The sequence below is a fragment of the Xyrauchen texanus genome, chromosome 10 (genome assembly GCF_025860055.1).
Source record: "Xyrauchen texanus isolate HMW12.3.18 chromosome 10, RBS_HiC_50CHRs, whole genome shotgun sequence".
Lineage (NCBI taxonomy): Eukaryota > Metazoa > Chordata > Actinopteri > Cypriniformes > Catostomidae > Xyrauchen > Xyrauchen texanus.
This window is the reverse complement of record NC_068285.1, coordinates 46,153,460-46,179,222: the sequence shown is the minus strand read 5'-3', so window position 1 is coordinate 46,179,222 and position 25,763 is coordinate 46,153,460. Positions and strand designations below refer to the sequence as shown.

The window sequence follows — 25,763 nt, the reverse complement described above, 5'->3', positions numbered from 1 at the left end:
AGTAAAAGGTTCCCTTTTATAGCTTACTCAACTTGACATGCACGTCCGAGAAGAAAGGAACCGGGGGGGCGTGGCTGTGAGCGGCGCCGTGAGTAGCCGTTGGGGGGGACGGGATTTTCCAGTCCAGCCTCGCGCTACCCGGGAAAGCATAGCGGACCTCTATGCCTCAGCGCAGACCCGAAGGTGGCGGCCCAGACGAGTCATCAGCAACAGACGCCGCTGTAACGCTCTCCGATCCAATTCCGGGAGCTCAAGGGACCGCGAAGCGGGCCGCACTCATCCCGAGCTCGGACGGAAGCAAGCAAGCGTGCCGGGAAGGCGGGTGGTTCGAGGGGATTTACCCGTTGAACGGAGCCCGTCATTATCCCCAAATCGCCTCCATCGCCTGCCTCAATCCCGTAGGAAGTAGGCGAGGTGCGGGGGGCGGTTGAATTGGCTCTCTCTCATGACAAAAGAAAGATGCGACTGCAATGCTGCCACGGCTATGTTCTCGCACCGAGAACATGAACCATTGGTGAGAAATCATTCATCCCAAGCTCGGACTGAAGCAAGCAAGCGTACCGGGGAGGCGGGTGGTTCGAGGGGATTTACCTGGCAAACAGAGCCTGTCATTGTCCCCAAATCGCTGAAGTGGCTTTCCCTCATGACAAAAGAAAGCCGCGACCGCAATGCTGTCATGGCTATGTTCTCGCACTGAGAACATAGACCATTCATAAAATGCTGCCTGCGTGTAATCGCAGCCCAGGCACGCAAGGCAGCTTTTATGACCGTCAGAGGTGGGGAGAAATCAACCGCATCCAGAAACTACACAGAGGTGGAAACCCGTCTTTAAAAAGATGCGTCCTGATAAGGACGTTCAACGCCAGCTGTGTATTTGCTCTTTTACAGAAAATAACTCTTTTAACTGCGCTGTTGAAGCACCCAGGGGCAAACTGCACTGCCGTGTAGAGAAGGACAAAGCCGCTGTAATGCACCATAGATCCAACAGCAGGCAGCGTCAGATAAACAGGAACGGGTGTGTAACTCGCAGCTGACTGCATACACGACCATCGGCTCCGAAGAAAATTTCTGAATGAACTCTACGTATTTCCTTACCTCTATACTTGTATGTCCGGGGGCGGGGTATGCAAATACTGTCTGCCAACTTCTCATTGGCCTTTTTTCATAGATCAGAGGCATATTTGCCACTCAAGAGAGACCCCTAGTGTACCTTCTTCTGCCAAACCAGAAAAAAAAAACTTGGTAAAACAAGTTGACCATCCCTAATGACTACACTTACCTTCGTCATTTTTAAGTTTGTCAAGTTGCCCTTTCTCTATTAGTGCCTCGCTCTCCTTCACAAATGCAATCATACCACCAAAGGGAGGCGACAGGATCTCCTCGATAAACTCCTGTTACTCAAAAACACATAAGACGCACATAACAGCAGGGTTAAGTATCGCCATCCACCTCACAACACAACACATCATGATTCCATTCTGATTCATAAGCTCTCAATTTGATTAATTTCAGGTTCTTTTGAGTATATTTCAGTTATAATGGCCATTTTGCTTATATACAAAATAAATTATCTCTCAGATAATACTGTTAATTATACAGGGGAGCTTCCCAACTTAGTACATTATGAAAATAATAATTTTACAAATGTTTTGCATTTAAAAAATGTACAAATTCCATATTGTTACATATTGTTCATGTAGAACACAAGCTAAAACGATATGGTATCTTTAAGAATGGCAACAGTTCAGTGAGCATTTTGGTTGAGTGCAAATGAACCCTTATGCACTGTTCGGTCATTTTTGAACAAAATCACTTTTGTTTCTTTAATACAAATTGCATACTTCATCAGAATGGCTCGAAGCTTTGTTACATTTCCTACATTTGCCATCTGAACACACACACAAAAAACATTTGGACTTGATTGTGAGGGGAAAAAAAGTTCACTGTCAAATTTGAACGGCCATAGGAAAATGAATGGGTGAGACAATAACAGAGCAATTTTTGGGGGAATTTGTCAAATAAAACCAATATTTAAATCACAATGCAGAACACACGCACAGAAATAAAGGGGCGAGACTATAACACATCCACAATGCAGAACACACACACAAATTAATTGTGCTATAACCAGGAATGAATTATTGGATCTCTGCAGCCATCTACTGGATATTTTTGTCATGAAATTATTTTCAAGCCATGTAATTGTTTTTTGTTTTCAATCTGCCCCAATACATCACACATTCTCATGTCTTCTTCATGTTCCAACAAAGAAGTGTAGACTTTTACTGTAGTGAAATTAACATATATTTTCTTATTTTCATATGCAAATCGATGGTGTAAGAGAGAAATGTAAAGATAGATATGCTTTAAATAGCATAAAATGCACAACTTTAGTGTTTCTACACACTTTTGAAGTTAGCATTATTAATTTTATATCAAGGAGAAAAACAAATTTGAACGCAAGTGTGAGTCTATAACAGTGCACAAGGTTAACTGCAGTGAGTGGAGTCGCACAGCTTCTTTACAGCATCTATACTTTGTGTCAGTTGAATAAAAATATCGATACTGGGATGCAAGTGTTGATACAATATCTTGAGAAAAAGCGACATATCGATATATGATAGTATCTGCAAAGCCCTACATACATTAACAGTATGATCAAATTAGAACTGGGACTCAATATCCCAGAATTCCAGTGTGTACAGTATGTACCTGTGTTCTTGCCAATAGAAGCTGCTGGAAGCCCTCAACCTCTTTACTGTCATCAGCTGCTCTCTCCTACAGCGTACACAAACACAACATACAATCATGATGCATTCAACACAGGCGTAAGGAAATAGTTCAGCCAAAAATGAAAATTCTGTTATCTTAAAACTACAGCATGCATCACGAGTGGTATGCGGCGCATGGGCTGTGATGTAATGTGTGTGTGATCAGGTCACCATGAGAACGTTGAGCATCATGTCATAGTTGTTGATGAGGAAGATAAGCTGATCTCGTCTGGAGGGAAACTCAGCCGCCATCTTTAGAACAAAATTCTCCACCTCGATCTGAAGGGCATAAACACCACGTTTCAATTTGAGTCACTGTAATCTTCAAACACAAACACATGTTTGAGTGTCTCACCTGGAGCTGTCCGAGCAGTGTGTGGGTCTTCTCATTTGGAAATGTTTGATTTATACTGACAATAGCTGAGGAGAATTCAGCGTATCGCCGTGTGATCTACACAAAGAAGAATCTGAGAAATTATGCTGGTACACCTGGAGTAACTTCAATCTGAATCTTATAAAAACATCATTTCATAATTTGCATCGTGACATTCTTTGATTATGACAAAGCTAAAGAGCAGGACCTTTTCTCTGTTTCTCCTATCCTAGCTTAAACATTTAGTTAGACATTAGCTGATATATATATATATATATATATATATATATATATATATATATATATATATATACACACACACACACACACACACTCTGTCGGCCAAACGTTTGGAATAATGTAGAGATTTTGCAATTTATGGAAAGAAATTGGTACTTTTATTCACCAAAGTGGCATTCAACGGATCACAATAATGAGTTTCTAGAGGAAGCTGTTTCTTTCTTGCCATTTTTGACCTAATATTGACCTTCAGACATGACAGTCTATTGCACACTGTGGCAACTCAAAAACAAACACAAAGACAATGTTCAGCTTCATTTAATGAACCAAATATCTTTCAGCTGTGTTTGATATAATGGCAAGTGATTTTCTAGAACCAAATGATGAATTTAGCATGATTACTCAAGGATAAGGTGTTGGAGTGATGCTGCTGTCTAGATTTGATCAAAAATGTATCTATATATAATTTAAAAAAAATCAATGTCAGTCAGGAGAAGTATTCAGGAAAGCTGTTTGAAAACAATGTTATTTTTTGCATTTCTGTTTGTTGTTGCAGAAGTAAAGCATTTCAGCTTTAATCACACCTCCAACCCACCACAAATTTTCATTACATAAAATTGCCAATATGTGAAATTGGAATTTCAACTAGTAAGACATTAATTATAGATTTCCATGATTGTGTTTTAAACACGAGTGAATGACAGATCATTGTGGATTTCTGCTAGTGAAAATGCAGTTACAGATACAAAATACAGCTTTTACAAGTTGAAATTCAATTTTTTTATATGAAAAATTAGTATTTCTGCATCATTGTTGAAAATTTAATTTGTAAATCATATCCTGCACGTGATTAGGGCTTACTATACCTGTACATGTTTTTGACAGGTTTCATGAGATTCATCTGTTGTCGTGCCAGTTTGTATCTGTGATGTGTCATGTAGATATGAAATGCCGGTAGGTTTATAATAGTGATATCGGCGAAGCTGATTAATCGCTCAACATTTGATCATATTGAGAATATCAGCATTGGCCGATAACCCTACCTGCATGGCTAATTACCAATGAAGTTTTAGCTGTGTCAGATCCAGAAACTACCAGTACATTTTCTGTTTATTTCTTTGTGTGGAAATGCCCTCTAAAAATCAGCATTGGTCATATCAATCAATCTCTAGCTTGTAATGAGGCTGATATTTCACACTGTGTCTGTTTATGTTTCTGAGGGTTCATACGTAGTGTGGTCTGGTGTCCAGCACACCCAGTTTCTGAGGGTCAGTGTTTCGAATGCTCTGGATGTTCATCTCCAGAATGAGCTCAAATCTGGGCCAAAACAACTCCAGCACAGTCTCCCAGTACCTGAAGCATACACACATAACTTATAAAGGACATATTAATGACAGACACCCTTCTACATGGACACTATAAGACTGCGTCTTATGTTAATCATTAATAATCCGTTCTACCATCCATAATTCTAAAATCTCTTCTGCAAAAATGCATGTTACACACAAACCTTTAATCAGTTTAATCAACAGAGTTCAGTGTGTGTGAGTTACTGTGTAGAGACTGACTTGTCCAGAGCGGGTATATTCCTCTTGACTGTGATGGCTCTGAAGCGCAGAATGATGTGAATGCACAGAAACACAGCTATACTGTCATAACAGTCCGATAGATACGTCGACAGATTCTTCTACAAAAGGAGAGAAGACAGAAAAATTAAATGAGAAAATGTCTAATACATGGCACTTTCTACAAAAACGAGTAATTTTAGTGTCACAGTATTAGAGCCCGACCGATATGGGATTTTTGAGGCCGATACCGTTTTTAGAGGAGGGAACTTCACCGATTACCGATATGGTGGCCGATATAGTAAAAAAAATTGCTGAATGAAAACAGACCTTTTCTATGTGGATTTTTCACTGATTTTGCACAGATATGACAATGCAAAGGTACTCAGAAGGCTGCTTTCTTAAACAAATATTTTTATAAAGAATATTTGACATTATTTTCCTAATTGTAAAATTTGTTGACAACATATAATAATAAAGAATAAATAGAAATACCATAAATAGCTTCAAAACAACAGTACTGTATGTTCAGTATCAGTCAGTTGCTGACCATTTAAATAAAGAATAAATAAATATAAATAGATAAATAAAAATCAGTACTGTTTGTTCTGTATCAGTCAAATGCTGATCATTAAAATAAATAAATAAAAATAAAATAAATAGCTAAATAAATATCAGTACTCTTTAGGTTAATGTGTTAGAGACTCGCATTCGAACGCTAGTGGAGGTCAGTGAGAAAGAGAAGCCGGTAGATACTGATTCGGATGCGAGTAGTACAGAGAGCAACATACACACTTGGGTTCCGGTTGGGTGATGTCTCGGCGGCATACTTGCTCAGCAAAGAGACACCACTCTCCCGTTCCTGTTAGGGTTTCCAATCGATTCTCCCCACTCAGTGATACACCCACTGAGAATCATGTTGAAAGAGCCCTTGTTATTGGCGATTCTATTGTGAGGAACGTGGAAATAGAGACTCCAGCCACTATTGTTAATTGCATTTTGGGGGCCAGAGCATCTTACATAAAATCAAATTAACAAGTGCTGGCTAATGCTAAACATAGATTTTCTAAAATTGTTATCCATGTTGGCACTAACAACGTCCGGCTTCGCCAGTCGGAGATCACTAAAGATAATGTTAAAGAGGTGTGCAAATTTGCAAAAACGATGTCAGACACTGTAATATGCTCTGGTCCCCTCCCTGCTCATCGTGGTGACGAGGTTTATAGTAGATTAGTGTCACTGAATGGCTGGATGTCTGAGTGGTGTCTGAAGAATAAAATAGGATTTATAGACAATTGGAAGAGTTTTTGGGGTAGACCTTTGCTGCTCTCCTCTCTAGTAATTTGGCTCATAGTCTTAATAATGATAGTATTTCACTAACTGGGGCCCAGGTCAGGAAGCAGACAAACTGGTTAATCCGAACGTCTGCTAGCTGCCTTGAGACGTCACATAGGTCACATAAACTACAACACATAGAGACTGTATCACCTAGATATCTCATAGAGCCGGTGTCTGTTCCCCGAACTACCAAACACAATACCCTCACTAAATAATTTAGAAAAAATTTGATTAAGGTCAAACTTGAACAAAACAAGCAAATAAAAAATACACATCATATAAAAATAGGGCTACTAAACATTAGATCTCTTTCTAACAAAGCACTAATTGTTAATGAAATTATTACAGATCATAGATTGGATGCACTCTGTTTGACTGAAACCTGGCTTAAACTGGATGAATATATTAGTTTAAATGAATCTACTCCGCCAGATTATTGTTATAAACATGAGCCACGTCTGAAGGGTCGAGGAGGAGGTGTTGCTACAATTTACAGTGAAATTTTTGGTGTTACTCAGGGGACAGGATATAAATGTAAGTCTTTTGACTTCTCAAGAGAGCAGCTCGGAAAATGGAGCGCATGTGGAAAAATACTAAATTAGAAGTATTTGGTAGTGCATGTAGATACAGACAAGCACTAAAAGCTGCCAGGTCATCATATTTTAGTAAAAATAACCACAACAATCCTAGATGTTTATTCAGTACTGTGGCTAAATTGGTTAGGAATAAAGCCTCAACAGAACCAGATATTCCGTCTCATGGAGTAAAGGTTGAAATAAAAAGACTGATATTTTATGATAGCAATGAGCATGTTTTCAACATATATGATGATGTTGACATTTACACTCGTTTACATTTATGAGAGAGAAAAAAAAATACTTTCAAGTGGCTCTTCAACATGAAACCGTTCTAACGGTGCAGTTTTCAGGAACACATTCAATATATATATATAAGATATTAAAATGAATAAATGTCTATTTTTCCAGTCTGTTGTATTAGTATTTGTTTATCATCCCATCCGTTTTGTCTCTTTAATTATTTACATTTAGTCCTTTAATGTACCGCTGCTACAGCCATCAATGGGGACAGTCAGGCATGGGGAGTTCTCACTTTTTGTTTCTCCGTCAGTCATCTGGGAGCAGTTTGTAAGAACCCTGTTGTCTATGATAACGACCATCTCAGGATGCATATGCAAATAATATGCAAAGACATTAGGACTACAGGTGAATGTCATGTGTGTCATAATTAAGTACAGCCTCAGACATTTACTCTTTAGCCTACATTTGTATATTGCAAAATTATAATTATGAAAATGATAATAGCATATGGTAATATATGTTATATTATAAAAGATCAAAATTAGTTTGATTAGTTTAAATGATACATTGTAGATATTTATTTGTTAAATACAAATGGACAAAATGCAGCCTTATACATGGGTTCCTTTGCACTAACTAGTTGCCTCAGACAACGCACTGACAGTTCAAATACAGGGTTCCCACTCTTTTCAAGAAACAATTTTCCAGCACATTTCCAGGATATAGTATGTGCCACGCTGTTGTAATATTCAAGCACAAACACACAAGAGGTCATTAAAATTGTGCTTATTGGAGAGTTAATATTTATATTCCATATTTGACAGTTTAATTAAATGTAATTGTCAAAGTGGTGTCTAACCAAATAAATTTGTTAAAACTTTAATTCAATGAAAAATATTAAATTACATTTTTAACATACCTTTAACATTGCATTATTTGAATCAAATGGAGTGCTTTTCTACACAATCTGAAACAACACTGGAGATATTTTTGTCAAACGAGGTGCTGCACAACAGGACATCACGGATGCGAGATATTGCTTTAGTATTATTATTTAACTGCATAAAACGTTGTACTTCACATATCCAGAGCACGCGAGATGCCCATGAGAGGTGTTTTCAGCGTACGAGTAGCCAGCTTCACACATTAATTTGGAAGCACTCAGCACATGCATTTTATATATTTTTTAATTAATTCGCAGCCTTTTGCGGTTTAATCACACTTGGACATATAGAGATTTTGATTTGATTAATTGTGCATTCAAACATTAATTTTCCCAAATAATTCAATTTCCATGACAATCTGCACCTTATAGCTAATGCAATTTTAATGACTGGATTCAGTGATTCCATCCATGCTTTCCACATCGTGGACATCATAGAGCCCTACATGTGGCAACGGTGGTGTAAGCAGACTCTGATTGTTGAATTATTGAAAATGAAATGTACATACTGAGGTGTAAAGGCTGCATCACCATGCTACCACCTCAGTGTGAATTCATTTAAAAAAGAAAAAAATCTGTGGTACGACCGTCATCATCGTCTAAAGTTTACAACTCAAATGTTTTTGTATACAATACAGCAATGTTGGAATGAAAAAGTATTTGCACTATATCAATACAAAACCTACAAAAGCAACAAAACCTTTGTCAGCAACACAATCTAACAGTTTTACTGAGAAAAACTATGAATCTGTGAGGGATAGACGTACAGTCTCTTCAGTGGGCAGTACTGCAGATTGATCAAATATCTGTCCAAGAACATTCAGTATATATTGAACTCCAGACAACATGAGATGTGTAAAATCAGATGTGATCTAGGAGCTTTATACAGCTTAATACCGTTCATGTCATTGAAGAGACTGTACATCTATCCCTCACATCCTCATTGTCATTCACGTTCAAAATCAAAGATGACGCTAGCGTGAATAAGGTCTATTGATAATTTTGCACATCCCTACCTTTCACCTGCAAATGATAATTTGATTATTAGTGAAAACAATTGTCATTTCAGACACAACTGTTCTTCAATAGACAATTCTTTCTGAAAAAAAACGTTTTTTTAATCTTTTTATGAAGTTTTATATCAAAACATAAAATCGCAATACTTACAGAATCACAACACATATCGACTCGGCTAGGAAATATCATTGTAATATTGAATCGGGAGGTCTGTGGCAATTCTCAGCCCTAGTATATTTAGGCTCCGTTCACAGTCAGTGTTGGGTTTGACAACCGTATTTTCTTACAGGTGTGAGTCTTGATATGTCCCGTTCATAAAACTTAAAGTAGCAGTTTGAATACTGTCTGTATAAATGAACAACCGAAGTCACAACCGTATTCTAACAGCTGTAACCATAATGACAGTGACCAAAAGATGGCGACGTTCATAACACTGGCATGTCTTATCACAGTTTGCAGAGTGCAGCTTTTGTGTCGTGTGGCTCGTGAGCAGCCGGTGGAAAACAGTGGTTGGATCTTCAGATGACACGGTTTATTTCTCTATCTCCGTGAGTTAACGGAAGCCCACAAGACACATGCGTGTACAGTGCAGCATGTCTCTCACTGTACATGACGTAACTAACAACTAGTTGTCCAATACAGTTGTCAGGACACTAGGCTGATCTGGCTGTGCTTTGTGTGTTTGTCTTTGTTTTGTGTTTGGGCACAGGGCTTTGTTTATGTTTATACTAGCCATGTGCACTCCCTACTCATTTATACTTACAACAACTCCTCATCTTCTGCTTGTTAGTGTGAATAGTGCAGCACACTATTTTCATCTGTAGCTGATTTTCCCTGTCTATTTATACCCTCTGTTTGCTCAGTCTGTCGCTGGATTTGCTTTTGAGAATAACTGTTGCAGTTTAGTACAGGCTTTTGAAAATTTGCTGTTGCAAATATTTATTTCTTTTATTTCTGTTGCCTGTTTTGCCGATCTTGCATTTCTACTCTGTTGGCATTTTACCGTCCTGGCTCTAGGATCCTTCCAGTGCTAACAGTTTTCTCTCCCTGTGCTGCCAGCCCAGTTTGTGCCTCCTCCGTATTCCCTCAGACCCCGCGATTCAGCCATCATGCTCCTCCTCCTTCCCACATGTCTTCTCACATGAGTTGGATTGTACGCAACTCGGCACTCATCTCCTTGGATGGTACCTCTCTCATCGGCAAGTCCTCCAGTGGTTCTCAGCCCCACTACCCGTGCGTGAGATTAATAAAGATATGGATACTCTCATCAGCTTTTGGGTTCTCGTCTCTCTCTACATCTCGTTGACAACGGTTCCATTCATACAGCACAGATTTGCAGTGAATGCGGTTGAGACCTAAAAATTTGTGTGTGTCAGTTCGGTTATAGAATGCAGTTGTCACTCTTGAAGATAACCATACTGTGTGTGAACGTAACCGTATTAAGCACTCAAAACAGGACTGACAACTGTATACTGCGGCTGTGTGAATGTGGCCATATATACATACAGTATTATTGAATTATGTTTTTATTGTATTACAATTATGATTAAGTTAGTTATACTCCCATGTATTCAAGGTTAAGGAAAGTATTTTAATAAAGAATTTTGCATATCCAAAATGCTTTCCTTAACCTTGAATGTATGTAAACAATCGGTGTCATGTACTGTATTTCCTACAGAGACAAAGATCATGACTATACCAGGAACATGCTGAGGGTTTTTCCCATGATGGAGTTAAACAGATCCAATGCTGAGTTTCCAGCCACCATGAAGAAATCCGACAGGAAAAGGAATTCACGACAGCCATTATCCAGCAGAGCGTAGTGTTGACTGCGGAAGAGTGTTTCATACGGGTACTGACAGAGAGAGAGAGAGAGAGAGAGAGAGTCAGTCAAACAGTATTGCGCTACAATAATAATATAGTTTAAGTTTTACATTTCCCAAATACAACGTGAGTGGTGCCCGCATGTCTACAACTCGCCAGCTATGCTAAGGTGTTGTGGGTGGTTGCTAGGGAATTGCTATGCGGTTGCTAAGGTGTTCTGAGTGGTTTATAATGTGTTGCTAAGGTGTGCTGGGTGGTTGCTTGCTTCTCTCTGATATTCTGGACCCTAATTATAGCTTGGGTCTCTCCTTCAATGTATATCTTTGACAGTGTAAGAAACGTACTTTTTATTTTTTGCCCCTAACACTATTTTCAGGTGCATTTTTACTTTTATGAGGCCATATTTTTTCTAACATTTATTTCATGGAACAAATAACTTTCATATAATTTTCATATTCAAAAACACTTGCATCAGAGATAATGAATACAGATATCTGACAGCTACAGGACACTACAGTGTCTAAGACCATAACTAGAATAATATCAAATGTTTACTAATATACATTCTCTTTAATGATAAAAGATAAAAGAACACACATCTTTGAAAATTTATGATCCAGGTCTTTTCACACGTTTTATTGTCCATCTGGCGAAAATTGCTCAGATAACTAATAACACACCTCTCCTCAACAAGTTGCGTGATTTGAGGTGTCATTCATGTCTGCAGCACATAAGTACTGAACTTTAATACTTATGGTGAGGGGTTAGTTTTAAGTCACCAACTGCATGTATGAGCACAAAAAATAATGATGCTTGCCTTAACAAACAACACAGTTAAAGGAATAGTTCACCTAAAAATGAAAAATTATTTACTCATCCTCATGCCATCCCAGATTTCTTCAGCAGAACACAAATGAAGATTTTTATAAGAATATTTCAACTCTGTAGGTCCATACAATGTGAATGGTGACCAAAACTTTGAAGCTACAAAAAGGACATAAAAACTGCATAAAAGTAATCTATATGTTATCCAGTGATTTAATCAATTTCTTAAGTAATCCAATCAGTTTTGGATGAGTAAAGACTAAAATATAACTCCTTTTTCACCATACATCTTGCTATTGTAGTCTCTAGGCACAATCATGTTTTCAAGCTTGATTACACTTCCTAGCGCTTGACGCATGCATAGATAGGAGGTGTAATCAAGCTTGAAATCACGATCAACAAGGAGACTGTTGATGTCAAGATTTAGAATGACAGACATTACTTTCTGGTCTGTTCTCACCCACACTCTTCATATAGCTCCTGAAGACATTGATTAAACTACTGGAGTCTTTTAGATTACTTTTTTGATGCCTTTATGTGATTTTTGGAGCTACAACATTCTGCTCACCATTCACTTGCATGGTGAGGACCTACAGAGCTCAGATATTTTCTAAAAATCTTCATTTGTGTTCTGCAGAAGAAAGTAATTCACATCTGTGATGACATGAGGGTGAGTAAACGATAAGAACATTTTCATTTTTGGGTGAAATATCCCTTTAATTAACTAAAATCACATTTCCCATGGCTGCCTGTTGTGCATTGTGTATCTCACTCTGCAATCTCCTCTCTGAGCGGCATGCGGAATGAGGATGGGCCCCTCCAACTCAGCAGGACTCAATACGGCCCCCCTCTGACCAAGAGTGAAAATAGTGTTCCTGCTCTTCAGAGACGGCTTGGTGAAAAAACCTGCACTATAGTTAAAGAAATCAACCACATAATCACAGAACAACTGAAAAAAATAAAAACTAACTAATTTCCATCAATCAAAAGAAAACACATGAACTGTCTTGAAGTTCCTATTTATCTTGAATTAAGTCATTTGGCACAACAAATCTATGTGGCTTTGAAGGATATCTTTTTTGGCTGTGTCTTCCTCCCCCATCAGATCATCTTTATCTGCTACATCTTCATACTGACACAAAGAGAGAATGAAAGAGAGTGACAAATATATATATATAAAATAAAAAGATAAATTAGGTTGCGATACTCTAGCACCCTCGGGGGGCCGTGCCCCTCACTTTGAACACATTTCGGTGTATTCTCTAAATGCGGCCCCTTCAGTAATTCCAAATGCACAGTCTTGTATCTTTGTCTTGTTGTCTGATTTTCAAATATTCTTTTGCTTCAAAACTAGGGGTGTAATGGTTCACTCATCTCACGATTCGGTTCAGATTATGATTCTTTAAACTAAAGGGGGTCGCACACCAGACGTGTCTGGCGGACAAAATGGCGTGTTCTAAAATTAAAAACAATTGTTTTGAATGAAGGTACACCCGCTGACTCCGGAGGCTGCTTCAATTTCTGCCACACCACAGTGCGCAACTTACATATTTTCCATTAAATATATTTACATAGATTATTTACTTTAGCGTTCTTCATTCTTTTTTCTTGTATTTATTTCCTGATTTTTCTCCCCAACTTGGAATGCCCAATTCCCAATGGCCTCTAAGTCCACGTGGTGGACAGAACTATGTTAGATACATATGCTGCTTACACACCGTCACTGATTACATGCATTTAAAATATTTTAAAGATGTATTTTTCTTAATTTTAATATTTTCTCTGATATTATTTTCAAAAATACATATTTAAATGGCAGTGCATCCTTATCCATTTAAATAATGTCCCCAATTAAAATCCAACAGAAATGTACTGATGAAATCAAATCACACATGACATTTGACATACAACGCATGTATTATACATATTCAGCATTATATATAGTAGATTAATTCATTAAACCTCTGCAAACATGAATGTTCTCTCGCGCAGTACGAGTAGACCACATTTGCACATCAGAAGGACATCAGATCCCTCCCGGCTAAAAAGGCACTTCTCTTCCACTCCCTGTATTACATTCGCTTACATGGTTTCACTTTCAGTTCTTGCGGATTTGGCTAGTAATCGGTCCTTGCGTGCATGGAAGTGATTTGTATGTGAATGTCCATGTTACATATGTGCAGGGGTGGAAAGAGTACTGAAAAATCATACTCAAGTAAAAGTACTGTTACTTCCCAAAACATTTAGTGTAATTAGAGTAAAAGTACCTGTCCTAAAAACTAAGAGTAAAAGAGTAGCTCAGAGTAAAAGAGTAAAAGAGTAGCTCATTTAAAAGTTCTCATGAGTAATGAGTATTGGGTTGCAAATGCGAAGACCCCTTATAAAAATTGTATGCTGACATTTCAAAATGTAGCACACAAACCATCATTTACATTCACTTTTATGGCTGTTTGCCAGAAAGAATAAAAAACACTGGCAGCCAAAATGTTTCGGAAGGAAATTGATACTTTCATACACCAAAGTGGCATTCAACTGATCAACTGAAAGTATACTGAGGACATTACTGGTGTAAAAAACAGCACCATCACTATTTGAAAAAAGTCCTTTTTGACCAATTCTAGACAGCAGCATCACTCCAACACCTAATGATTACAGAGTAATCATGCTAAATTGATAAAAAACAAAAAACAAAGATCAAAAATCACTCTACATCTTTGGGGTTTTGATTTCAGAAGAATAGACTTTATTATCATACCATAAAGCCGAGTTGCCTGCAGCAAAACCACAACAACAACTAATGCATTTCTGGGTTTGGTTCACTTAAATACTTTTCCTCAAACAAGGTGGGGCTTATACTTTTTTGAACATGCATTATCTATCATCCTCTACTTTGACTCTGGTCTGACCATTTTAAGAAGTGAACAGGAAACACCTGCCTCACCATATATTTTCTCAGCAGTCATGAGAGCACATACACTCACCTAAAGGATTATTAGGAACACCTGTTCAATTTCTCATTAATGCAATTATCTAATCAACCAATCACATGGCAGTTGCTTCAATGCATTTAGGGGTGTGGTCCTGGTCAAGACAATCTCCTGAACTCAAAACTGAATGTCAGAATGGGAAAGAAAGGTGATTTAAGCAATTTTGAGCGTGGCATGGTTGTTGGTGCCAGACGGGGCGGTCTGAGTATTTCACAATCTGCTCAGTTACTGGGATTTTCACGCACAACCATTTCTAGGGTTTACAAAGAATGATGTGAAAAGGGAAAAACATCCAGTATGCGGCAGTCCTGTGGGCGAAAATGCCTTGTTGATGCTAGAGGTCAGAGGAGAATGGGCCGACTGATTCAAGCTGATAGAAGAGCAACTTTGCCTGAAATAACCACTCGTTACAACCAAGGTATGCAGCAAAGCATTTGTGAAGCCACAACACGCACAACCTTGAGGCGGATGGGCTACAACAGCAGAAGACCCCACCGGGTACCACTCATCTCCACTACAAATAGGAGAAAGAGGCTACAATTTGCAAGAGCTCACCAAAATTGGTCAGTTAAAGACTGGAAAAATGTTGCCTGGTCTGATGAGTCTCGATTTCTGTTGAGACATTCAGATGGTAGAGTCAGAATTTGACGTAAACAAAATGAGAACATGGATCCAACATGCCTTGTTACCACTGTGCAGGCTGGTGGTGGTGGTGGTGGTGTAATAGTGTGGGGGATGTTTTCTTGGCACACTTTAGGCCCCTTAGTGCCAATTGGGCATCGTTTAAATGCCACGGCCTACCTGAGCATTGTTTCTGACCATGTCCATCCCTTTATGGCCACCATGTACCCATCCTCTGATGGCTACTTCCAGCAGGATAATGCACCATGTCACAAAGCTCGAATCATTTCAAATTGGTTTCTTGAACGTGACAAGGAGTTCACTGTACTAAAATGGACCCCACAGTCACCAGATCTCAACCCAATAGAGCATCTTTGGGATGTGGTGGAACGGGAGCTTCGTGCCCTGGATGTGCATCCCACAAATCTCCATCAACTGCAAGATGCTATCCTATCAATATGGGCCAACATTTCTAAAGAATGCTTTCAGCACCTTGTTGAATCAATGCCACGTAGAATTAAGGCAGTTCTGAAGGCGAAAGGGGGTCAAACACAGTATCAGTATGGTGTTCCTAATAATCCTTTAGGTGAGTGTATATGAGGCTATTCCTGTTCCTGCACATACCTTCAAATAGTCAAACATATGTTGAGCACACATTCCATCACGTCCACAGGCCTTTACACACACACACAGTAAACTGCATGTTTGCCCATCAGACATAACTGTGGTACAAATCAACAATGTTTACATTGATTACACCTGATTAATGTATACTTAACTTGATAAAAATATACTACAGTCGTGAAAAACTTTAATTTTGAACATAAAAAACTCACCTAATGGCACCACCGGTGACATGAAATAACTTATTAACTGCTGATTGGAAGTAGTCACATGGGCATAGCAATTTGTATTCATGTCATCATAGCCGGACTGCTGATTAGACATGGAGCGATTTTTAATCGGTGCTGATGCTAAAAAGCGTCAAGCCGAGAAAGAGTCAAAACAAGGAACGAAGGCCACAATCAGGAAATATGATGATAAGTACTTGGAATATGGCTTTAATCAGATCAGCGATGGGGGGATCCACGACCACAGTGCGTGATTTGTGGCGAGGTGTTGTCGAAGGAGAGCCTTAAACCCTCCAAAATACTAAAGGTACTTGATAACTAAACACTAATGACTCATGCAGAAAGCCGTTCCGCTGAATGAGAGGGCTCTTCGTGCCTCTTATAATTATTTCTCAATGGATTTGCAAAACTGGGAAGTCACACAATTTAGGTGAGAAGTGTTTCTTACTCTGCGCTAAAGAGACTATTTCTGTTATGTGTGGACAAAGCGCTGTCGATCAATTAACATTGATTCCAGTGTCAAATGATACTGTGGCTAATCGTATTGGGCAAATTGCAACATAGGTGAAAGATATCAGATAATCATGAAAATTAATTTGAGTGATTTTTTTCTCTCTCCAAATTGATGATAGCACTGATATTGCCGGAGAAGCGCAAGTATTGGTTTACGTCAGATTTATTGATGAAGGACAAATTAAGGAGAATTTTCTGTTCTATCATCCTCTTCCCGAACATACAATAGGTGTGACATTTTTTGTCACATTGGATTCATTTGTACGTGAACTTTGCATTGAATGGAAGAACTGTGTGGGAATTTGACGGTGAGCGGGCAATTACCTGTAAACACAGTGGATTTGGAATTTTTCATTTTTTTATTTGTTTGTGTGTCTATAATTATGTGACCACTGGGGTGTTGTTGAGGGCCGGGCTGGGGAGTTGGGGATTGGGGGCAATTGTGAGCGTTAAATATTGATTCTGTTTGTATATGTTTTGTTTTTCATGAATCAATAAAAAAAATTAAATCACAAAAAAAAGAATCTTATACTGTGCATAAAATAATTAATATTCATGAGTTTTGCAGCACTGCCCCCCATGGTGCAATTTTCTGTTCAGTTTAATTTCATTTAGAACTAACTTTGTGTTAATCTTTGTTTTTAAATGGATTATTCCAGCTGTTACATAGTCGATAGGCCTACAGGACTTTATTAGCAGAATAACATGGGATATGCATGCATTTTTCAGCCATGTGTTCACTTAGCAAAGGTGGTGACATTTAGTTCAGATTGCTGGTTCTAAATGTCAAGCTAACGAACATTTAGAATTTGTTGACATGTTTAATAAACAATGTCTTGGTGCTCTGGAGATATACATTTTGTTACTTAATTTTTTATTATGCAACAAATATATATATATATATATATTGTAATGTTGGCAAATCAGTAGCAAAATGTTTACTATGTGGTTCCTGTGGAAATGCAGTTGTATTGCAAATACATGGATATTTGTAATTTGACAGTTACTCCAATTAATTAACTGGTACCTTAATCCATAAGAACTACCCATGGGCGCTTGCTTACGCCGCCTGTCAATCAAACAATGCGCAGCTACAGATGCCAGGAAATAAAGTCAATCTTATATATTTTCTCTAGATCAACCAACAAGTGGTTGTCTTGCTATTGCGATCGATGTAGATTGTGGTCTAGATGTAGAACACAGGCTAAGTACCGTAATTTCCGGACTATAAGCCGCAACTTTTTTCCCACGCCTTGAACCTCGCGGCTTATACAATGACGCGGCTAATATATGGATTTTTCCCGCTTTCAAATTTTATAAAAAAAAAAAAAAAAAAAACATTCTGTGACGTGCTCAGTTTTTTGGCGGCGTGAAGCTTTCATTAGACCAATGAAATTGCCGAATGGGTTAAGGTCAAAACAACTTTTTTTGTTTACAGTTTAGATTAAATCGAGCGCGCTCAAACTTCCCATCATTCTGATTAGGCCTCACGGTAGTCATTTTGTCACCCTCACCATGGCAAAGACATGGAGAAACGCATATGATGCTGCTTTCAAGTTGAAGGCGATTGATCTGGCTGTTGAAAAGGAAATAGAGCTGCTGCACGGGAGCTTGGTCTTAATGAGTCGATGATAAGACGTTGGAAACAGCAGCGTGAGGAATTGACTCAGTGCAAAAAGACAACTAAATCTGAGGCTATTCAACTCCGACACCGAAGGCGATGACTTCAGTGGTTTCAGTGCACAGGACGAGGAAGATAGTGACCAATGACTTGGTAGGCTACTGTTTACTGCAAATGTTTTATTACAAGCCGTGTGTGGCAGCGGGGGCGTGGTCAAGCGCCCGTCCGGGAGAGAAAAGCTGTAAGGGCGCTTACACCTGCGCTAAATTATGTCTAACACCGGTGTCTAATTTCAAGTGCCCTGATTCACGTGTCCTTCTTGGGAAAACTGTCACACGGGCACCAGTGTGACAGTTTTCAGCAGGGCACTTGACGTTCCAGGTAAGGCTTTTAATGGCCACAGCAATGTTTAATCAATTTTATAAAGTTTCTCAATTCTTCTATGCGCCAACACTAGACTGACGTGTGTCACTCTCTCAGCTCTGTGGCTGCTGCCTTTTTATGCCGCTCTCCCCATGCTTACTGAAATTAGACACCGGTGTTAGACATAATTTAGCTCAGGTGTAAGCGCCTTTACCGCTTTTCTCTCCCGGACGGGCGCTTGACCACGCCCCCACTGCCACACCGTGTTTCGTTAAAGCCTGAGTAAAGTTCATTTGTTTCAATGTACCGGTAGGCACCTGCGGCTTATAGACAGGTGCGGCTTATTTATGTTCAAAATAATATTTTATTTAAAAATCAGTGGGTGCGGCTCAATATTCAGGTGCGCTCAATAGTCCGGAAATTACGGTACAGAAAATTACTCAAAAGTAAATCATCAATATCGAGGACATTGCTCTTTTTTCTGATAAACATCATGATCGTTTTATCACCCAGTCCTATTGATAACATTGCATTAATCTCTCACAGCAACCCAATAATCTCAGTGATAGATTTTTTTCTAAATTACAGGCTATATTACACATAGAATCTAGTAAGCGGAAATATCAAATTTACCTCAAAGGCAGAATTAATACTGACATCTGGCTAGAGCAAACTAAACTCATGTCACAAGAGCAATTGGCCTTTCAATGCGAAAAGCCCTTTCAGGAGCGGCAGTGGATGTTCAGATGTTGAACTGCGCTTGACGCATTATCCACATCCATAAGAGTTGGCGCCCGATCTACAGCTGCCGTTCAACTTTTTTACATGTTTGATTTGATTTGACGATTTCACGAGACTATCCCTAGCCAATCACATTGATGGATGAAAAAAACAAATCAGGACAGGGAAGTATCGAACACAGACAGAGGGAAAATAGCGCAGTAAAAGTACAGTTACAGCACTTAAAATGTACTCAAGTTAAAATATACCATTTTTATACTACTTAATGTAAAATTCTTGGGAAACAGTACTTACTTATAGTAACACTTTACACACCCCTGTGTATGCGTAGGATGATGCACGTTTTGGATATACATGCTTGTAAAATACCTATAAAAACATTATATAAAAAAAAAAGCCCAATCACCACGATGCGCATTGTCACATTTTGAACCGCAATGTATTGTGCCACGATACACTGTTAGAAGAAGAAGAATCCTTTATTGTGGTCACACATTATACACACAGTTTTTTGCATATATACAGTGAAATTTATTAGTTTTTCACATATCCCAGCTAAGCTGGGGTCAGAGTGCAGGGTCAGCCATGATACGGCGCCCCTGGGGTTAAGGGCCTTGCTCAAGGGCCCAACAGTGGCATCTTGGTGGTGCTGGGGCTTGAACCCCCGTCCTTCTGGTCAGTAATCCTGAGCCTCAACCACTGAGCCACCACTGCCCTGTTACACCCCTATTCAAAACAAAGTGTATAGCCATGCGGTTTGAGCCATGCGGCTTAGAACTCTTTAAGGAAGGATTTTTATGAAATCCCTATTGAAAAAATTCATGGAAATATACTTGTGGAACCAAGATGTTGGAGAAGTGATTTGGCACTGTTGCACACCATACACACATAACAAACAAATCCAGCCGTTCGCTGTCTCACCTGCACTTTCAGCAGTCTGCTACTGTAGGACTTGAAGTAACTGAAGTAGATTTTGCTCATGGTGTCCACATACTCATCACGGATCTCCTTAGCAACTGTCCTCTCGTTGGCCAGAAGGAACTGATAGAAGAACCTGCACATGAGCAGAAACATATTCATACACCAATCCCTACTACAACACCTGGTAACAACAGTCATATTTTACAATCTTCTGCTTCTGGAATAAAAAAAATGGGATAATGAGCCCTATTTAAAGACTGCTATGTAGCATTATGATATCAACAAAGGGCATGGCCAAGAGGTTTTGTAGACACTATAGAAACATATCATACAGTAGAAGTCAGAAGTTTACATACACTTGGGTTGAAGTCATTAAAACTAATTTTTTTAACCATTCCACAGATTTCATATTAGCAAACTATAGTTTTGGCAAGTAATTTAGAACATCTACTTTGTGCATGACACATGTAATTTTTCCAACAATTGTTTACAGACCGATTGTTTCACTTTTATTTGACTATATCACAATTCCAGTGGGTCAGACGTTTACATACACTGTAACATTAACTGTGCCTTTATGCAGTTTGTAAAATTCCAGAAATTTATGTCAAGCCTTTGGACAATTATCCAATTAGCTTCTTACAGGAGATGTACTGAATTGGAGGTATACCTGTGGATGTATTTTAAGGCCTACCTTCAAACTCAGTGTCTCTTTGCTTGACATCATGGGAAAATCAAAAGAAATCAGCCAAGAACTCAGAAATAAAATGTGTGGACCTCCACAAGTCTGGTTCATCCTTGGAGCAATTTCCAAATGCCTGAAGGTTCCATGTTCATCTGTACAAACAACAGTACGCAAGTATAAACACCATGGGACCACGCAGCCATCATACCACTCAGGAAGGAGAGGCATTCGGTCTCCTAGAGATGAACGTAGTTTTGTGCAAAAAGTGCAAATCAATCCCAGAATAACAGCAAAGCACCTTGTGAAGATGCTGGAGTAAACCAGTAGACAAGTATCTATATCCACAGTAAAACGAGTCCAATGCTCCAAAACCACCATAAAAAAGCCAGACAGTTTACAAAGTGCACATGGGGACAAAGATATTACTTTTTGTAGAAACTCCCTCTAGTCAGATGAAACAAAACTTTTACTTTTTGGCCATAATGACCATCGTTATGTTTGGAGGAAAAAGGGTGAGGCTTGCAAGCCGAGAGAACACCATCCCAACCATGAAGCATGGGGGTGACTGCATCATGTTGTGGGGGTGTTTTGCTGCAGGAGGGACTGGTGCACTTCACAAAATAGATGGCATCATGAGGAAGGAAAATTATGTGTATATATTGAAGCAAAATCTCAAGACTTCAGCCAGGAAGTTAAAGCTTGGTCGTAAATGGGTCTTCCAAATGGACAATGACCCCAAGCATACCTCCAAATTTGTGGGCAGAACTGAAAAAGCAGGTGCGAGCAAGGAGGCCTACAAACATGACTCAGTTACACCAGTTCTGTCTAGAGGAATGGGCCACAATTCCAGCATCTTATTGTAAGAAGCTTGTGGAAGGCTACCCAAGTGTTTGACCCAAGTAAAACAATTTAAAGACAATGCTACCAAATACTAACAAAGTGTATGTAAACTTCTGACCCACTGGGAATGTGATGAAAGAAATAAAAGCTGAAATAAATAATTCTCTCTACAATTATTCTGACATTTCACATTCTTAAAATAAAGTAATGATCCTAACTGACCTAAGACAGGGAATGTATTCTATGATTAAATGTCAGGAATTGTGAAAAACTTAAATGTTTAAATGTATTTGGCTAAGGTGGATGTAAACGTCTGACAACTGTACCAATGTTTTGCGTCCGTTTTATACCTCAGGTATACCTCTATGACACAGTCTTCTTCACAAACACATTGAAAATGTGGTGCTTATCAGGCTAACTGGATGTAGGCTGTGTTAAAATATAGATAATATAGACAGACAACATCATAGCTAGTATTCACAGTGATTGTTAGGGACATTGATAGCACTTTGATATCATCTGCTGGTGGAATCCCAGAACTGCACATGCATGGACTTTTAGACTTTGAACTGAGAATAGACTTCTTAAGCACAATGACTTATAGCAAATTGGGCTTTGAACCTCCCATACACTTACGTTAATGCACTCACGGCACGTTTCCATCCACGGTCAGTTGCATGTTGCCCAGGTATGAAAATCGCACTTAAATCGCACAACAATTGAAAGACGTTGTGCACAGATGTAGAGCGGGTATGAAAACTGAGCCCAATGTCTTATATACAAAAGTGTCTAAATCACTATGTTTTTTATACCTATATTTGAGTAATGTGTTCTGGGGGATCTGGTAGTTGGTCATGGGCTTTCTGAATGAGTAGATCTTCTGTAGGATGAACTCACGAATCTTTGAGACGGCCTGAGAATGCAAAACAGATTCCTATTAATCACCCTATAAAACTGCATCCACTTTCTAAAAGTAATTAACCAAATGAGTGAAAGTGTGTGAACCAATCAGTCTTTTCATTGTATCCCTTACTTTAATTTTGAGACGGTCTACGATGTCCTGTATATCGGAGCAGGCAAGGGTTTCTCTGAAGCTCAACTCTTTAGCAAAGTTGATCTTGTTATTGAGCTCATGAAGCTGCTCGAGAAATTCCTGCTCTGTGACAGGACTGTCCAGAATCACACTGCAACACACAGACCATCAGTTACACACCTGTTCTTTTACAATATGTAAAAATATGCTGAGTTATAACAGACTCATATGTGTCTCACGAGATCATTGTGCTGGGCATGACGAGTTCATCGACCAGTTGGCTAAGCTGACTGCGCACGGCCTGACGATTCTTCAGCCTCATGTTCATACTGACAGACTGCTGCTGTAGAGTCTGTATCTCGCTGCTGATGGACGATAGATCGCTCTGAAAACTGCTCAACATGCCCTCCATTCGCTAGAGACACAGACAGACAAAGCACGTCTCTGACAGTATGATCATCTCTTTACAGCAATGTTACTACAATTTATATGAATCTTTCCCAGTGATAAATCTTTATCAAGAGACAACAGTGTAAAGAGCTCAGGTCAAGTCTTGAATTCACTCACCTCCAGTATCGAGTCACAGGCTGTGATCTGGTTATGTAAAGAGGCAATATTCTGACTCTCTTTAATATCTACGCCAACACGTCAAGGATTATATTTCAATATACAGGAAAACATTTAATTGTCTCAATTAATGAACGTTAAATAAATAAATGATAAATTGTCCAGATCACATTTCAACACAAAATTTAAATAAATAATGACACCTAAAACTATTTTTCATGACTATTAAGCACATGTCCTGCCAAATGCTGATATTTATTCTCAACGATTCTCTTTAGATTCTAATAAAAAAACATATATAGTTTTTATCTAAATAAGCATAAAGGCATCATTTATATTTTATAAATACTACCATCATGTGTACATCCTTTAAATAATTTACATTCTTTTTTTCTCATTACAGTAAAATAATAATGTGATTTGTGCATTACACTGAAAAGAGTTGGGGGGAAGGGTGATTATAATGTCAAAAACCTTAATGGTTCAAAACAGTGTTGGGTTTAATCTGTAATCAAACTACTTTATGTCAAAAAGTAGTGTAACTTATAACCAGAATTATTCATTCTTATAAATTTTGCAATCAGATCATAATTACTTATTAAGCAAATTACTTAGAAGTACACTACTGGGTTACACATATTACTAAAAAATATCTTTATGTAAAATAAATCTAAAACATAAATAACTTTCATATATATATATATATATATATATACACATCTGTTCGCTAGTCTATGACAGGTGTTCTAGGGGGACTAACTAACTAGTCATTGTAAGGTAGACACAAGTGAATGACTTGCATGCGACAATGAACAGAGGAAATATAGACAATATTTCAGAATTTCAGCAGAACATTTTTTTTGTTTTGTTTTAGAAAGCAAATTGAAAATAAATATGTATATATTTTTATATATATATATATATATATATATATATATATATATATATATATATATATAAAGTAGTCAGTTAAGTAGTCAAAAATGTGTTGTAATTTGTAGTGCATTAATTTCTTTCAGTAACTTATTCAACACTAATCCAAAAACCGGCTTAGTTTTCTTTAAAAAGAAATTACATTTTCTATTTTTTTCCTGTTGATTTTAGGGTGAAATATGACTTGGACTTGTTCTTGAAATTCTTTCATTCACTGATATTAGTGTATCAGTAAGACAAGTGAAACATAACATTATCATGACAGGCTATTGGATTGATATAAGGCCAAAGAGCACATCAGTCTGGATACAGTCCTTGATTGACACCTGTTCAATGCGCTGCAGCTCCGTCTCCACCTGCTTCGAGTACTGCCGCAGATCCACACCCTGAGCCGACACAAACACACACATCTCAGATCGTGATGACCATAAACACACATACATTTAACATCATTCATCATCTCACCGTCTTGAGTGCCTCCTTCACTAGATCATCTTCAAGGTTCGCTTGAATGTGAACTAGGAAAAGACAAATAACAAGGGACTTGTTTCATACTTCTGAATTCAAAAGATGTTGCTTATAATTCAAGAGTTCAATAGGATGTTTTCTGCGGGCACGATCGGCCCAGAAGCTCAGATTTTAATAGCTCTGCCAACTTTTTCCTTGGTCCCACATTTATGAAAAATCTCCATTTCTAAATATGTCAATAAATTCAATGTTAAGTGCAAAAACACTATAATGCAACATAATGACTATGACTATAAATTCATAAACACACTTTTGTTTTATATTAGCACAACTCACAACAACTCTTAAACTTATAAAAAGCCAAATGTCTCTGTTTGCAAGACAGAAATACACATGTAAAGAAGCAACAAGCTTAAGATGTCATGACAATGCAGCAGGATAGGGCAAGTTCCTTCAGCAGGCCTGAAACTCTCTGACACTGCCCTGGGGCAAGATAATAGCACAGAACTTACTGTCCACCTCGTCCAGAATGAACTCATCTGTTGTGATGTCCAGATCACCCAGATTTAGAGGTACCACATCAAAGTCTGTCTTCTGCCAAACACACACACATGCACATTAGCAAACTAAAGGAAGTACAGTGGTGGTACCAGATGGTACTTGGTGCTGAATGATTACCATATTTTATAGAACGGTATTTACATGGTATTTTGAAGAATCATGGTACATATGAAGTTTACATACACCTTAGCCAAATACATTTAAACTCACAATTCAACATTTAATCATAGAATACATTCCCTGTCGTAGGTCAGTTTGGATCACTACTTTATTTTAAGAATGTAAAATGTCAGAATAATTGTAGAGAATTATTTATTTCAGCTTTTATTTCTTTCATCATTCCC

General features: G+C 38.3%; 1 protein-coding gene across 2 annotated transcripts in view; it reads right to left on the bottom strand.

Moving 5' to 3' along the window:
* vps52 (VPS52 subunit of GARP complex) overlaps positions 1-25,763 on the bottom strand; it is a 33,342-nt gene that overhangs the window by 3,111 nt on the left and 4,468 nt on the right. The window contains exons 2-18 of one of the 2 annotated variants that reach the window (XM_052135530.1): positions 25,371-25,452; positions 24,856-24,908; positions 24,701-24,776; positions 23,458-23,525; positions 23,130-23,305; positions 22,891-23,041; positions 22,670-22,770; positions 20,333-20,465; positions 12,791-12,846; positions 12,487-12,622; positions 10,765-10,920; positions 4,953-5,071; positions 4,614-4,737; positions 3,127-3,222; positions 2,943-3,050; positions 2,713-2,778; positions 1,280-1,391 (exon numbers count right to left, since the gene is read on the bottom strand). In XM_052135530.1, coding sequence (XP_051991490.1) covers positions 1,280-1,391; positions 2,713-2,778; positions 2,943-3,050; positions 3,127-3,222; positions 4,614-4,737; positions 4,953-5,071; positions 10,765-10,920; positions 12,487-12,622; positions 12,791-12,846; positions 20,333-20,465; positions 22,670-22,770; positions 22,891-23,041; positions 23,130-23,305; positions 23,458-23,525; positions 24,701-24,776; positions 24,856-24,908; positions 25,371-25,452 — 1,813 coding nt within the window. The remainder of the gene's footprint in view (positions 1-1,279; positions 1,392-2,712; positions 2,779-2,942; positions 3,051-3,126; positions 3,223-4,613; positions 4,738-4,952; positions 5,072-10,764; positions 10,921-12,486; positions 12,623-12,790; positions 12,847-20,332; positions 20,466-22,669; positions 22,771-22,890; positions 23,042-23,129; positions 23,306-23,457; positions 23,526-24,700; positions 24,777-24,855; positions 24,909-25,370; positions 25,453-25,763) is intronic. The other variant, XM_052135531.1, reaches the window with a different exon arrangement.